Source organism: Siniperca chuatsi, linkage group LG19 (assembly GCF_020085105.1).
Source record: "Siniperca chuatsi isolate FFG_IHB_CAS linkage group LG19, ASM2008510v1, whole genome shotgun sequence".
In the NCBI taxonomy this organism is placed as follows: Eukaryota; Metazoa; Chordata; class Actinopteri; order Centrarchiformes; family Sinipercidae; genus Siniperca; species Siniperca chuatsi.
The window spans coordinates 21,511,909-21,528,582 of record NC_058060.1 but is presented as its reverse complement, the minus strand read 5'-3'; the positions used below and the strand labels follow the sequence as shown (position 1 = coordinate 21,528,582).

At 39.3% G+C, this 16,674-nt stretch overlaps 1 protein-coding gene across 3 annotated transcripts in view; it reads left to right on the top strand.

Annotated features, from left to right (window-relative positions):
• Positions 1–16,674, top strand: part of LOC122866868 (collagen alpha-1(XVIII) chain-like) — an 82,052-nt gene that overhangs the window by 45,599 nt on the left and 19,779 nt on the right. For all 3 annotated transcript variants that reach the window (XM_044177061.1, XM_044177059.1, XM_044177060.1), the window contains 3 exons: positions 10,102–10,349; positions 10,479–10,649; positions 11,649–11,780. In XM_044177061.1, coding sequence (XP_044032996.1) covers positions 10,593–10,649; positions 11,649–11,780 — 189 coding nt within the window. In that variant the 5' untranslated portion in view covers positions 10,102–10,349; positions 10,479–10,592. The remainder of the gene's footprint in view (positions 1–10,101; positions 10,350–10,478; positions 10,650–11,648; positions 11,781–16,674) is intronic.

The following is a 16,674-nucleotide window of genomic DNA, read 5'->3' as shown; positions in this document are numbered from 1 at the left end:
GTTGCTGTCACAATCTCCATACTACATCTACACTGCTATAATCCTGACAAACGTTCCATGACAACAGTTACTGTAGTTATATTATTAACCTAATTGATGTATTTTTTTTTTTAGTTTGAGCAGTGCACCAGTAGTGCAGAACAAATGGGACTGCAATGATGCTTCATCTGTATGTTGTTGATACATTTCATCCATCAGTTTTCTGCCCCTTTAGCCACAGTGGCAGCAAGTTTCTCCCCAGTCATGTTTTCTGCTCTTCAGAAACTGGCTACATTACTTTATTTTGGTTACTTATTTGCACAGTCTCATCTTTTGGTCTCTACTTAGAACTTATGACCATAGGTGACGGTTTGGATCGTAGGCAAATTGAGAGCTTCATCTTCAGGAGCAAGTTCCTCACCTCTACGACTACAGTAAAACACCTGCATCACTGCAGACACTGCACCTGTTGAAATCACTTGTGAACAAGATCTTGAGCTACTTAATCTCCTTCCCTTTTGGCACCAACTTCCTCCCAACCTGCAATAGGCAATCCACTGTTATGACTATGCTTACTGATCTCAACCACTTCATCCAATGCACGGAGGTCATGGTCCAATAAAGCCAACAGAACTACATCATTGACAATAAGTAGATACAATGCTGAGGTCACCAAACTGAACACTTCTCAACTGCGCCTACAAACAGAATCAGTGACAATGCTCACAATTTGTGCAATAATAAATCCCATCTCCTCACATCTGGGAGTCTTGCTTGGTGGTTTCAATACTGCAGCTGGCATCAATAAGAATGAGACACTGCACTACCTCATTTTGCTGCGGTGGGTACAGCAAATCATTTCTTGGAGCTGGATAAGTTTAACTTGTTCAACAACAACAAAGAGGTGTGTCTGTTGGGCCACAATTGCAATGTGGGGTTCCCACTTAAGTTCAAGGCAGTGTCTGACAAATTGTGGCAAGCAACAACTTCAAAAGAGTTAATTTAAATTCAAGAATTTGGCTGCCTCTGCACTCTTAACACATGCATAGGCTAGAAAAGCATAGTATTGTCATCCTCATTTGACAAATACAATTATTGCAGTAATAAGAAATTAAATATTTGTGTGGTCCTTGATAATCTTAAGGCCAACAAAACATGCAAAGTATGTTCAAAACATGATTAGAAATACTCAAAGAAGCATTGTTTTCAGTTTTGAAATGTTGTTTAGAGAAATTTCCTAAATACTTGAGTTTTGAAGATAGTAACCAGATATTTGTATTACTCAGTCTATGACCAAAGTCTCTTAACATTAGCTCTCCATCCAGCCTATTTCCTCCCTGCAGGATCATGTATTATTTATACTGGTTTGGCTACTGTGGAATTTCCCACAAAACATTTAATGTTTAGGATTCATTTCCCTTTACCCCACGAGGTACTTGCATTTTCTTATGTTTTGTTTTATTTTTTTCACCCTGGGAACTAATTGCTCGTGCCTAAAAATAATCAGCCCCTAGCACAATGCTGAAGTAGCCCTTTTTCTCAGTGGGGACTTGAGCTCTGTACAGGGGTTAACTGGGGACATGGGTAGAGTTTTGGTTGAGTCAGTCTTGGCACTGAGACTTTGTAGAGCAGTGCTACTGAGCCAAGAGCCTAATGTGTCATGGAAAACTGATTGGTTTTGAAATCCTGCAGATTTTGGATGTGATTGGTGCGGATGCTGTTGGTAATGGCAAATTATTGCAGACAGGATTTTCTTTTCTTCACCAGTCAGTAACAATTGGACATTGCTGTGGTTTGTGTTCTCAGCAGCTGCATCGGGAGTACTTTGTTTATATAACCAACCATTAAGAATGAATGTGAAGCACACCTACTCGGCGTCAACTGATAAACGTGGCATGCAACAATGGAAACAGGCTCTTCTCAAACTTATTTTTAAACACAATTCTGTCATTTCAAAAGTTCCCAAATTTGATCTCATAAAGTTTAAGCAGGAAATACCCCCAAAACGCTCACATGGCCTGTCTGGTGGAGACTGATTGGCTCCTCAAATTAGTCCTGTATTGTTTTTTTTTTTTTTTTTTTTTTTTTTACTGCCATCGCAATGAGCCAATATGCTTGGCTCTGTTTCAACAGTGAGGATGTCAAGGTTTGAAACGGCTTACTCAGATTCCCATAAACCATCTGGTTCATCTCACAAGCAGTTGAAATTTAAATCACTGTAAAAGCTGTTTCCATTTTATGGGATAATCAGCCGTGCTGTGTTGTGTTGATGTCCTGTTGCAAGGCTATTAGAGCATTAACTCATGTTGGCTTTATTGTGGAAAATGTCCTACTTTAAGAGGACTGGCTGGAGCCAACTGTTTGCACTCAACGACGTGACAGAAACAAACACATTTAATATTGTTTAATACTGTTTGTTTTGATCTTGTGTATGAATTGAACTCTTTTGCAAAAGAGAAAAATCTCTTCACATAAAGTGAGCTTCCTGACCATTCTGACATTTTCTGGATTCAACCAAACTGAGAACAAGCCCCTTTTTATACTTCTGCTATACATTCAAGCTGCACTAGGTAACTTCCTACTTTGGAAGCCCCACATGGCAGCTCCAGATATCTATTTGCATTTCCGAGCATATGAAGGACTCCATTGTAACTGTGTTTTCTAAGGACTAAATATGTGTATCTATGGTGAGTTTACAGTTCTCTGTTGCAGCCCTAATTTGTGATTTAGTTCTATGTAGCCATACAGATAGTTTTCTGTCAACAGTTTTTACAGACTTTTTTTTTTTTTTTTTTTTTTTTTTTGCTAAGAAGTATTTCCAATGAAAAGCATACACTGAGTTCTGCTGATTACTCAGGGCACTGATTCTGGAAAGACACATTGCTTTTTTTCAATGCATCACAAACAAAACTCCATTCACCTCCATTGCATAGGAGTAGGCATATGTTTCAAAATGTGGACCAATAAAACAAAAACCAAAGCTATCTGCATGGCTAGATACCACTAGAAAGCCCTTTTTTACAGTAACATAGATGGCTCATATGGTTCAGTTACTGCAGTAAGGTGCTTGCAACACCATGTGATCCCACTGGGATCAATAAATGGGTGCAATACCAACCACAAACTGTCTGTTTTGGATAAAACTTCTCTGAAATGCTGCATCAAATTGAACAAATATGGTAGCTTGCTGACTTTGAGACATTCTTTGTGTTAAGAATCTCTTTCTGTGCACATGGTAGGCACGCAGGCCTCTTACTCTTATCTGAGCATGTCTATCAAATTCCTAACATACAGGCGAGTCACATATGCGGGTGCTACCTCATTCCTAAGATATATGAATCTCACATTTCTACTTGAACATGACAGCCATATTCCCATGGTACAGTTATCACTTTTCTGTCTCATTCTTTGGACTCTAACGACTCCAAAGAGTGAGACAGGGACATGGGAATGGGACATGACTATATCATTCAGTGGACTTGGGGAGAATGTGGTAGAATCGTGCCCTCTTTCAAGGACGTATTTGTTTATATATAATTATTTTTATTGTTTAAGCAAAGTGTGACGTATCAAAGCCTCCCTAAAGTCAAGAAACACATCATTACTGTAGCACTTAAATTCTGTTTCTCCATACGCTACGTAAACACAGACAAGCGTAATCTCTGCCGTCGGATATTCATACAAGTGGGTGAAAAAAGTGCCTTTGTTTCTGACATCACCCTGAACAAGATCCATTCATCGCTGAGCTAAGCGCTGTGAGTCTTTGATCACAGTGAGAGCATTAACACTTAAATCTGCTCTCCTCTTCTTAATGACTGCACTGACTTGGCGCTCATGCTCAACGCTAACAGACCAGCTTTGTGCTAAATGGGAGGCCTGTAGCCTCACTTGGTCTCTCACATGCTTGTGTACGTTCTCAAGTTAAATACACAGGCTGTGTGGTCTTAGCAATTTACCTAGAACTTCCTGCTTTTCACTACAACACATGGCTGACATCACCTCTGCTCTGTCAATCAAACACTGAGCCTCTGAATGAAAGGTTGTGAGGTGTTTTGTCTACCTGAACGAAAGATTTGTGGCCCTTTGGAAATCTTAATCTGTCGTTGAATGGACAGGAAATCCCTGTTTGATTCCAATTGTTTATTTAAATGTTACTTTTTAAACTGGTGATGTCCAAAAAAATCTTAAGACCATATGTGTGGTTTTGTATGTTTTAGCCTATTAATTCCAGACCAAGTGTGCTTAACAATACATTACTAATCATTTTCCAAATTATACATATCTGATTTATTTCCTACTGTCAAAGCAGCAATTGGATTTAATCATATTCACATGAATGTTTGTTGGGTTTATGTTTTTGTCAAAAGCAAGTTATTGTTGCCAGGTAATGCAATTGTTAGCAGGTGTATTCCCTGCCGTTGCACTCAGGGACACTCAGATATTCAGTTTTTCAAAGTCTGCTGGCAAGAAAGAACCTTTTTATGCAAGAATCTAAAAAATTCACTTTGTTTTTTTAAATCAGTGTTTCCGTTTGATTTATCGTCTTGGTTTAATTTTCACCACCATTATTCATTTTTACCATTTTTGTAAAATTCAAAGCTGACTCTCAAACCACGATTATGACTTAACATTTTTTGACAGATGAGCCTTTTTGCAAGTTGAAAGTTCAAGTCTATCAAGCTTAAAGATGTTTTGGGAGGAAAAGAAAAGGGTTAATGGTTACACAGCAAGGTGGGCCCTGGGGGAGAGAACAGCATGTAGGATGTGGTGAGACCATAGCCACAGAGGATTTGCATCTCTACATCTTTGGATCAAGTTTATGAGCCATTTGTTCTGGATTGCTGTGCTGAAACAAAGTTTTGTCTGTGTTTGTACATGTGTATCCATGCACATACGGGGGTGCATTCGGTGCATATCTGTGATGTGGAGTTATACATGATTGAGGTTTGATTAGATTCCATTTACTCAGTGTCTCATTAGATGTGACAGCTCATTACAAACTGCTGTGGACTGATTGACAGCTGAATGACTTTGGCCAGCACCATTTAGAGCTGTCCAACTACTGTCCATCATCACCACCACATTAGTATGACCTTCTTTTTTTCTTTTTTTTTCTTTCTTTCTGATCAAGCCCTAATACTTTATCTTTACATCTTAGCCAAGTACAAAGCACACATTTTTGAAGTCCAAAACTAGAACTGAACTAGAACTAGACCTGTTTTTATGGTATACACCTTAGCCAAACCTACAATAGACCAATTGATTTTGCCTGAAATGGTGGGTCCATGCTCCTATGTGTCCAAAATATGGAAAACTCCTGCAAACACTGAACTTTAAATCACCTGTTCCATTGCATGTACTGTCTGCACAGTATCTGTGTATCAGAAGACACTGTCACACTTGAGAGCAAGTTGTGTCTATTTGTGCATATGTATATGGGAGTTTGTGTGTGTGTGTGCTTTTATTAAGTCTACCACCTCAAGTAAAAAGATGATATCAGTAGTGGTGCACAGAGTTTTGCCCTGTCTGCCCTGATGTTATGTTAAACACAGCATTTTGTTCATTTCACTACATTCACTACATACATTTCACTTGTGCAGTGAGTGCTGTGGTGTTTGGTTTCACCTGTTTTCACTCAAACTGAACTGCAGTTGTACCATTGTACAGTTGAACTTTGTATTTTTCCCCAGAACTGCATATTTTGGACCAGCAAACAAAATATTCACTGAAACAGTTATGCAGATCGGCCCTTGCAGCATTGTCGGATTTGTCTGAAGGATCCAAAAGTTTCCCCAAAAGAGTCATGCAACTCTCCAAGAATATACTGTGTTAATATACACTTGACTTATAGAATACATTTCCTTTTTTGAAGGCTAAACATCTTATCTTTGAAATGTAGATGATTCATTCAGTGAAAGTACCAGGTCAGGCTCATAACCGCTGTGTTCCATCATATTTTAATCTTAATAACCAACGTGTAGATATTCTTTCTTACAAAAAGAGAGGCCGCTCCATTTTGAAATGGCAATCCTTGTGTCTTTTCAAGTGCTGCTTAAGAGTAGGGTACTGCACTTTCTGCTATTCATAACAGTTTGAAGTTGCCATAACAGTGTGTCACACTGGGACTTTCTCAGTCAGACACACACACACACACACGCTCCCAAAACACACTGACCCATTTAAGAAACAGCCCTGCGGAGACAGCAGTGTTTGAGTCGACTGTTGCTCATTTGGAAAGGTAGCAGGCATGCAAACATTAGATACCCTGTAAACAGATGTACTGACACGTACACTACAATGAACCTGTTTACTTTAATGTTCTTTGTCTTATGTGGGAATACTGCAGTTTTCATGTTGTGACAGGAAATAATATTCACATTCATTTTTCATAAAAAGAAATACTTTGTTTCTGAGCTAGTACTGACATTAAAATCTCACTGATTTACTGTTTATGCAGAAAACATTTCTCATGCAGAACAGAGGAAGGAATGAGCTCTACTCCTTTCTTTTCTTTTGTGTTTAGTTTCCTTAAATTCTTGAGGGTGCTACCTGCCAGGAGCAAAAATCCATAGAAATCACATTTTAGACGAGCACTCACAAAGTTTCTTCTTGCATCACTTTTTATTAAATAGCTTGCAACAGTCCAACACACACACACACACACGTACACACACACACACACGTACACACGTTTTGGGCTCCGCCTTCCTAATTTCTTCTCTGAAGTGATGTCACACAATATCAGAACAATAACATGGCACCATAAATATTAAATATTAAATATTCTCCTAAACATAGTTTTCATTGTGAAAAATGGTGAAAATAGTAATAATTTTTTTTTTTTTTAAACTCCTCTCCATGTATTTTGCTTCTTCCCAAGAAAAGGGAGTTCACCTTACTAAAGCCAGTGTTATTCCTCAGTGACTCAGACTTAATCACATGGCAGCATCTTTTACTTAATTTATACACCTTGAAGTTATTAATGTGAACACTAGCGAGATGTACAGTTTCTCCAGAGCCTTCCTCATCGCCTCTTCTTTCTCTTGCCCTGTTCCAGTGCAGGTGGTGCTCAGACTCAGCCAAGCCTAATTACACTGAGAAGTCACACCCTGACCCGAATTACTCAAGTTTCTCACAGCTGACAACGTCTGGGATATTTTAGATTTTCAATGTTCTGCTTTCATCATTCACATCATTCTTAAGATGAGAACATTGATTACTCATCGATACAGCCAACTTTATTTAACATGATCAGCTGTTTGCTTACAAATGTGGCGTTGGGATGATGCATGACACAGGACAAGCACTGATTTGGCAAAGCTCTTCTGGGTTCCTGCTACATCATGAGAACTTGAACGAATGTAGAGTGTGTCTCTTAGTTTCCATGGCGATCTGTCCAGCTGTTTAGTCTCTGACCCCGTGGAGGAACATCTGCAGTGATGTCACTTTCAGGCAAAGACGGAGCAAAGTGACAGGCTGAGCTGTGGGATTGCTGACTGAAACACTTTGGCAGGACTTTACCACTGACAACACAGAAGATATAGAGAGAAGTCCGCATCTAGTGGTGAGGCAGCCAACAAGCCAATCACCAGTTTCTGATTCCAAGTTTCTCTGGAATCAGAAATGAGTCAGTCATATTTGGAAAATATTTGTTAGAGGTTGTTTTACCTTGCTTAGATTTCACTGCATCAATAAAATGAGTGCCTGAAAGTTAAGACAATTAATAGAAAGTCTAGATACTTTTTCACACTTTAGAACTTCGACATTTTTACCAATTCTGTTTAACTCAGACGTACTGCGTTTTTATTTCTCTTGAAAGGAATTTAACAAAGCACTGCAGCACTGAACATGCTTTCAGTTGTTCATTGCACCTCCAATACTTACATGTTTGTTCTTCTGGAGTTTGAATGCACTTACTATAAGTCAGCATGTAATGCTGTAGTCTAATGGAATAAAGTATTTTACTGTTCAAAGGCTGCTTAATCACAATCAAATCCAGATTTTGGCTCTACTTATGTGAAAATCTAAGTAGTCTGAGATAAGAAGTCTAAGGAAGAATAGTTCTCTTTTTATCCCAGAGTATCCCAGAGACAGTGTTTGAACAGAAGCAGCTCTAAACTACAATCCAGCTAAGTTACAGTATTCAGATACAGTGCAGGTTATACAACCGAACAGTGTGGGTTGCACTTCATTGTTGTTTTTTAATTGCCAAACTCTGTAGGGGTTTCAATCCAATTAATGCTTGGGGAAAGGAGTGCGGCTCTCTTCCTGTGGGGAGCCTTGCTGGCCACACACGCGCGTATACACACACACTGCACTCATGGTAGTCTTAATGTTTGCACTCTCCATCTCAGTCTGTCTCTCTTTTTGTCTTTGTCACTCCTTCACACACACAGACACATACACACGCCACGTGGTAAGCCTAATTTACAGGAGCTGCCACTGCACAGCATGTGTGTATTAGTCTAACCTAATGCCTTCCAGATGCCCAGCCCTCTATACCCTGCTGCCTATGTGCTCTAAAAGAACAGATGATTGTTCCTGGGGTCTTCCCACTAAGGAGAACCAGGTGTCGAGGGAACTGTGAGTGTGCATGTGTGACAGAGAGAGCAAGAAGTGGAGAAAAGAGATGTTGTGGTAGGTGGGCATTCACAAAGTGCTTGTGTGCCTGAGAGAGACAGCCTGCTTGAGGACTTGTGGATATGTGTGTGCAGGCAAGTGTGCATACAGTAATGTTAAGTTTACAGAATAAACTGGCATGGGTGGGGGCGTTAGACAAATGGAAGCCCCTTCTTGCCCTCTTGGCAAACTTAATGGGGTGTATCTGACATTTTGTCAAACTTCCAAATGTCTAAAGACAGAAGCAAGGATGGTTGGAATCTCCCAGACTTATAATGATCCAGAATGGAGAAAATGTGTGATGGAAATCCAGAGCGATTTGTGGCTGACCATGGTTCTGATCCAACTGTGTCAAATATAAAATGCATAAAATATATAAAGGATTACTGAAAATGTATAGAGATGTATCTATTCAACTTAATTACTTTACTAAATTAATTTAAGTGAAATGAAAAGATAAATTATTAGATGACTAGAGCTCCCACACTGACTGTACTGTGGAATGCTTTAATTTCTAGGATAGCATATCAGTCCTCTGACCCATGGCTGGATTAACCCACTGGGGGGGCCCAATTCAAAAATGAGCTGTAGACCCCCCCCCCACACACCCCCTCAATGGATTGTGTACTCTGTCACCTTCAAGTACCCATCAAACACTGAGCACACTATGCATCGCAGCTTCATTGTTTTGTCTAGCCACAGATACCAGCCAGTGCTCCTACTCCCTGGCCCCAGGTTTGCTGCGTATCAAATTAGTTTGTGGTAATTTGATTAAACGCAAACTTACTAAGGAATATGTACAATGTAAAAGCAAAAATCAATTAATACCCTTGAGTTTAGATAATAACCAACAACTTTAAGGTCTTTATCTTTTTTATTTTTAATGGTGCATAGTCCCAAACAAATTTGCACAGATTGACACAGAGCAAACTGGGGGCTCTTGCAGCCCCTTGAGGGCACCTTTTTCACGAACCTTTGCAAAGTACAAACCATGCAAGAACATGAATATATGTCTGTCTGTCTGATATGCCTGCTGTATAGGAAAGTACTGTAGTGTGGTTAGAAAAAAGCGCCAGATCATTCAGAAATGGGAGGATTTTCACTTCACTTGAGAAGACAGCTCAAGGTGGCTGCAGGTGCTCTCTGACAAACAGGATTTGTCTTACATCATTAAAACAATTGCAGTGACTGAGATAAGAGGTTCTTACAGACAACAAAAGCATGAGATGCCAAATTCTGCATCAGTAAAGTTCAATTTAACCCTTGACACAGTGTTAGTTTTATGTGGCAGCAATCAGTTTTCTTGACCTCTTTGTTTGCTGAATGTTTCAGCTCTGTTTCTTTTTGTTTGGTAAAGGTGTCAGTAGGCCACTGATGCACTCTGTGATATACATTTTTCATGCAACAAAGTTTCTCCTCCACTAACATGGTTTCCACCTCCATTTTTATTTATCTATTTATTTTAAATTAATTAATTTATTAAATTTTTTATTTTTTTTGCAGACAGTGGTGCTCAGGGAGCCTTGGATCTGACAGAGTTGATCGGCGTTCCACTTCCTCCCTCTGTCTCCTTTGTTACGGGTTTCGGGGGTTACCCTGCCTACAGCTTTGGCCCGGATGCCAACGTGGGCCGCCTCACAAAGTCATTCATCCCCGACCCATTCTGCTATGATTTTGCCATCACGGTCACAGCTAAACCTACAACACGCCGTGGTGGTGTGCTGTTCGCCATTACAGATGCTTACCAAAAGGTAGGCGACGCAAATCTTCTCAACTCCTTTCCTCTGTGTCTTTTCCTGTTATCTTTTCTATAGCACCAATTTTTCTGCTACATGTAAAAGTAAATAACAATTTTCTACATGTCTTGATTTCTTTGTAAGATTGTACACTTAGGTATAGCGTTGTCTGAAGTAGAGGATGGTTCCCAGAAAGTCATATTGTACTACACCGACCCAGGAACAAGAGGTGGGACCCAGGAAGCAGCTTCCTTCAAAATGGGAGACCTGACAGGGAGATGGGCGAGGTTTACCCTGACTGTACAGGGGGCAGAGGTGGGTTTACTGTGTTCTCTTCACTTTGTTTGTGTAAAGACACTATGTGTGGCCTTTCAACAGTAAATCAAGATCAGTTTCATTATTTTAATGACAAGATTGGCTGGATCTGACTTCTGCACTGCATTTAAAAGTGGGAGACAAGTATTTTGCATGTAATCTGCTGGGTTGCACTGGAATGCATAAAAACTAATTTTTTCAGAAACATTGTTGTGAAGTTTTCAGTTTCTGAGTGGGGAAAGAAAATAACTTTGGGAACACAATGGACTCATATTTATGGTAATTCCTTGAGGCACAAGCATAATAACAAATTGTGTCAATCTTTAAAAAGGGATTACGATTATACTTTAATTTTTAAAACAGGCTAAATAATTGACTATTGAGTTAATAACAAACATTACTCAAACGGGTGCAAATAGTACATTTATGGGGAATATTTTTAGCCATGTGTATGTGGGATTGACTCAAAATACACTACAGTGCCTGTGTTCACTGTAATGAAGGAACATGTCACCCAGTGTAATTATGTGGCTCACTGATGTGTTTTTAATTAACAATGCAGCTCTATGGCACAGAGGAATGAGATATCAATCTTGAGCTACACACACAATACTGGTTTTAGTCTTTTCATGGGATTTGTTGACAATAAAGACAAAAACAGAATATCAGACTTATTGCATCAGAATACTGTTAAAGGAAAAGTTTTTGTTTATAGAAAAATGAGACATAACTGACATCTGATACAGTCTGTGTCGCTGGCAGCCCTTTTTTGATCTTGGAGTGTTAAATAGGCTACATCGTGGCTCTTATCTTTTACAGATGTTTGTTTAATATGTGAAGATGTTGTCACAAAATGAAACTAAGCTGAGACCTTATATGTGTCACTGTATATGTAACTGTAGGGAAGTTTCTTCCACTGATGACCTTTTTTGCTGCAAGTATACTTTTTGTTGTCAGTTGCTGGAAATAAGTATGTGTGGATGTGCCCTTGTCACTCAGGTGCGTCTCTACATGGACTGCGAGGAATACCACAGAGTTGCCTTCACCAGGAGCCCTCAGCCTCTGACCTTCGAGGCCAGCTCGGGGATCTTCGTAGGGAATGCTGGGGGTACGGGCCTGGCGAGGTTTGTGGTGAGTCTGGATGGTACTGGATTTATTGTGTGTATTTAAGTGTGTGCAACAGGATTTTCCTGTTATTTCTGTGTCAGTTGTCAGCCCTCTATGAGAGCTGCATTTCATTGTAGTTCATTCCTAATGTCAGCAGGTTTGGATCAATGGGTTGACAGTAGATGTCAAATCCACTCGTAGGTGCAGAATCAAACGTGGCATTTGGGCAGTTGCCTATTTTACATTTGAGACATGAACACAATAGTCTTTGTTGGCAGCTTTATGACTGCCACAGGAGACAAGGAATGAATGACTGCATGTGTTTATGAGCACTGCCTTATCCTGTGACAGCTCATAAATTGTTACGTTTTTGGAATATAGCTGATCTCTCATCTTGAATGACTTACACTGAGTGCAACTGAGTGTGCAAATGCCAATTCTTTAATTATAAAGAGTAGAATCAAACAATAGTAATAGATGCAAGGGTGGGAGGTTCAAATCCTATGCAACTGTTGTTGTTAAATATCCCTGTGTGGTTATAATGAGGGTGTGTGACAGAGAAGTGCTGAGAAATCAGATCCAGGAGAAGAGGTAGTAACACATGCGATGCTGTGTTCTGCTCTCAGTGCTCTTGTAAAAGAAAATAAACCAGTAAATGCTTCAGCACTTTCCTCCCAATCATCTACGATTTGCTTTTAAGTATTTTCAAGAAAAGGCTGTGTTTGTCCCAATGTAGCAGGAGGGATGATGAGGAGAAAATAGTTTTGTGTAAAGGGAATAACATTCAGTTATGTACTATATGTATGGGATAAGCAAGTTGAGCTGGTATTTATCTGAGCCAAAAAATGAATCCTAGTTTTCAGTCTTATCAAGATGTTAAATCTGAAACTTGTCCAAAGCATTGTGAGAATATTACATTTTAATAAGAAGAGCCAAGCACATATTATAAAACATGCCAACAATTAATTTTCTGACTAAATCGACTTGTGGCCGGTGGCTAAACTAGAAAAATACATGACCTGTGACCTTAAAAATAAAAACCTTTTGTCCTCTTCTCTTCTGATTTGTAGTTATGTAAGTTCATGTGATGGACAAACTCCAAGATGTTTCGTTTCCAGGACAGTGGAAAGAAGTTCTTATAGCCAAGCAACTTTTTTTCCCCCTCATTAAGATTTTATTAGAGAAATCTGACGAGCGTTTCAAAGAAATCCATTGAACCAGGCAGGGAGAAAATGTGTTTATTCAGGATTTTTTGGTCTCAGACGGGAGTCCATTTGTTGAAGCGCTTTGAGTAGTCGAAAAAAGACGAGAAAGGCGCTATACAAGTACAGTCCATTTACCATTTTGTTGCTGGAACAATTTATCAAATAGTTGGTTTTAAACCATTGTAGGTAGAGACACCTGATGTGGGTTTAACTTCAGACCAAAATCACTTCATTTATTTATCAAAAGGTTCATATCATGGGCCCATTTGTTTTGACTGACTCCAGATGATGACTTTATTTTTAGCAAAAGAGAATTTTTATTGACATTTTATAGGGGCTTGGTGGGGTATCAGGGACACTGGACGGATAATAAAGACAACAAGAAGTTGTTTTTCCCCATTACAATTCAATTTAATGTACTTATTATTAAGATAAAATTACCATTATTTTGTCCCACGAGTCTATCCATTGGCATTCTGTCAAAGCCTTGTGGGAACAAACAAATTTTTGTTATCTTTGTTAAAATACCAATTTATCTGAAATAAAACCTCGACAAGAAAAGCCCACTAGATTTTTTTTTTTTTGCCATCAAATTATGATTTTAAAAGTTCATTATCATTGTATTTTTCCAAAAACACTCATTACCTGCTCATAACGTGCATCAACTGACTGTGAGCAAGTCTTACTGACCTCCTTCCACTGAACTACACCTAACTTCTCTCAGCTACTCTTAGTGATAAAATATATATGATAAAAGTGGTGGTAAAAAATGTCAGGATTCTAAGGCTGGACACCTGCCAGCCAATCAGAAACGAGTATTATAAGTAGACATAATACATAAAAAATTGCACCATCAATCAAGGGATACCACTCATACCTTCAAGGGGTGCAACAGCAGAAAATCACTCAGGGTACTTCTCCTTTCTGGCATAAAACCCTGTGTAGCCACCATTGCTCAACAGATGTAAATCTCCAGTATGGCCATCATAAGCTGTGACGTCACCCAGAGGCCCTCTACAGCTGTTTGAACTCGCAGCTCCGTCAGAGATATTGCTCTCCCTGGGAGGAGATGGAAGAAGAGCCATGCAGTAGCAGTAGCTCTCTGCAGTAGTACGCTCACACACAGCTTCACTTGAACACACACACATGCAAACAAAGATACTAAAATATCTTCCCCCACATTGACTTCTTCACTCATATTTTTTTCTTTTCTTAGTTTCACTGAAACACACCCCATGCTGGGTGTTGAAAATGCTTGTGTGGTGCTGGCACACCATCTGTACATGAGAGAAGTAGAAAGAAAGGGAGAAAGACGCAGAGAGAGCAAACCATTTTTCTGCTTCTCCCTGAGCAACTGAATGTGTTTTAACATTGAGGAAAAACACTGTCACATATGCTTATGTTCAGGTTGTGTGCATTTGTGTTGAGTACTTCTTGCCACAGATTTAAGAATGCAGCTGTTGAACTAATATAAATGCTGGATGCAGATGTGTAACTGCAACTTGTGTTGCAGAGTTAGCAATAAAAGATCAGCTCAAACACCTATTTTGTAGGACAGCTTTGTTAAATGTTCATTTTGGATTGAACAGCAAAATATGCTGAGGTATGTTAGTTCCGAATAATAGTTCTCAAAACACTTACATAAGACTAGATAGCAATTATTTTATTAACACTCTACAGTCTGCAAGTCATGGTACACCTTGTTATAATCAAATAAACTGGTGACACCTTGTGGTAAAAAGAGACTTACACATTAGCTGATTTCAAATATGCTATGACACATACATGTCTTACTGCACATACAAATTATCAGTTAAAGTGGGCTGACCTCGGCCGCAGCGGTGATGGCACTGAGTGTTCTCTGAGACGCACGCACACACTTGGCCAGCAACCAGCTGAAGTTACCTGCTCTCTGTTGCTTTGGCAACACTTTCCTCACCATGGCGAGTGCAATACCTGCAGACACAGAACAGTACCTTTTTAGAAGTACTTAACCTTTTTCTTAGACATCCACAACATCTGAAAACTCCTGAGTACCAGTCTGTGGACGCTGACCAGACTGCAAAATATACAGTCTTCATTCATATCCAAGACTACCATCAGCAGGAGCTCTGATACATTGTAACCTAAGTGAGAAACGCCTTTTCTGAACTTTGACCATATAAGTGTCAACCAGAGAATGTGTGTACTTCCTCACAGTTGAAGAAGAATATAAGTTTTTATTTAATTACAGCACCATGCTAACAACTGTCATCTGGATAAAGTGATTAGCAACCATTCAGAATTTGCCAGAGATTTATGTGGATTGAGTTCTAAGATATCTCATTAGAAACATAATGATCAGCAGTAAATACAGGCCAAACGTCTTGTGTATGAAGCAAACTACTATACTACACTAACCTCTGTCTCGTCGTCTTACTTTTTCCAACTTTAGCTTTCCCTTTTCTTATAAAACTTGAGTAACTTTAAAGAGTTTCCCCTCGGGGATGAATAAAGTATTTCTGATTCTGATATTTCTGAAATTCTAATAAGCCAATAACCAAAAATCAAGTTGCGAATCGAAAATAAATGGTTTTCCTTGTCCCCAAATGGAAGGTCAGTCCCCATATGTGACTGTGAGAAAGCATTTTTGTCTGAACAATGTGACTACACTCTCCAATACAAGCTGCTGTATGACCTTTTTAAAGATCTCCTGTTCAACCTTCATTGTGTGTGTGCGTGCGTGCATGCATCTTAGTGTGTCTGTGCACATTTGGATGCAATCATATGTGTTATAGGTGTGCGTGTGTGTGTGTGTGTGAGAGCAAACTTTTGAGCAACCATAAAAGTGTCACTCAAACAGCCTAGCACTGACAAATCCTCCCACTGCCTTCAAGTGTTTATATTTGTATAATTAAAAAGTTTTACAAACTGACCAGCGAAATCATTCATTCACATTGTGGTAACTCAGTTTAGGGGGGAATTCACATACTGAAATGTTTGAAATAAGTGGAAACGTTTGCGTGGCACATTCTTTGTTTATTTCAGATGTGTTGTTTACTGCACAAACAGATGTCTCTGATTTGGTTGCTACCCCAACTCATATCCACCCATTCTTTCTCTTGCACTCTATTCTTTCCCTCCCTCCCTCTCTCACTCCTTCACCACCATTACATTTCATAGACTGTGCTTCATTCCATTAAAAACAGGTGTTTGTCCTCTGGCCTGAACTCAATATCAATAAACTTGGCTGAAATTGCCTTTAGCAAGTCTTTGCTGATCTAATAAGAGGACAGGCCCACTGACTGAGATTGAAGGACCATTCGCAATTGCATATGTCTGCGCACACATACACTAAATAATTAGAAAGACGCACCTTTCCCCTTCAGATGAAGTGGGGCCCTCTTTTGATTGGAATATGACGGTTACATACATCATACATTTCCACACTTGCTCATGAACACATTAAAGGATTTAAAATTCTTTGTGATAACTTGTCAGAATGGTGACTCCCTAAACAGAAGGTCAAAACTTCACCTTCAACCATCACAGACGAAAAACAAGTGTGTGCTTGCAGGTCACAGTGGATTGCGATATTTGCAGAAAGGTAACAGCATTGTTTTTATAATTTCTCTACATTATAAACAAAAACTGCATCACTTCCTGTGTGACACTGCAGTTTCTGTATTACACCAGTATACCATAGGTCAGAATAGGCTGTTGTAAAAGTACCT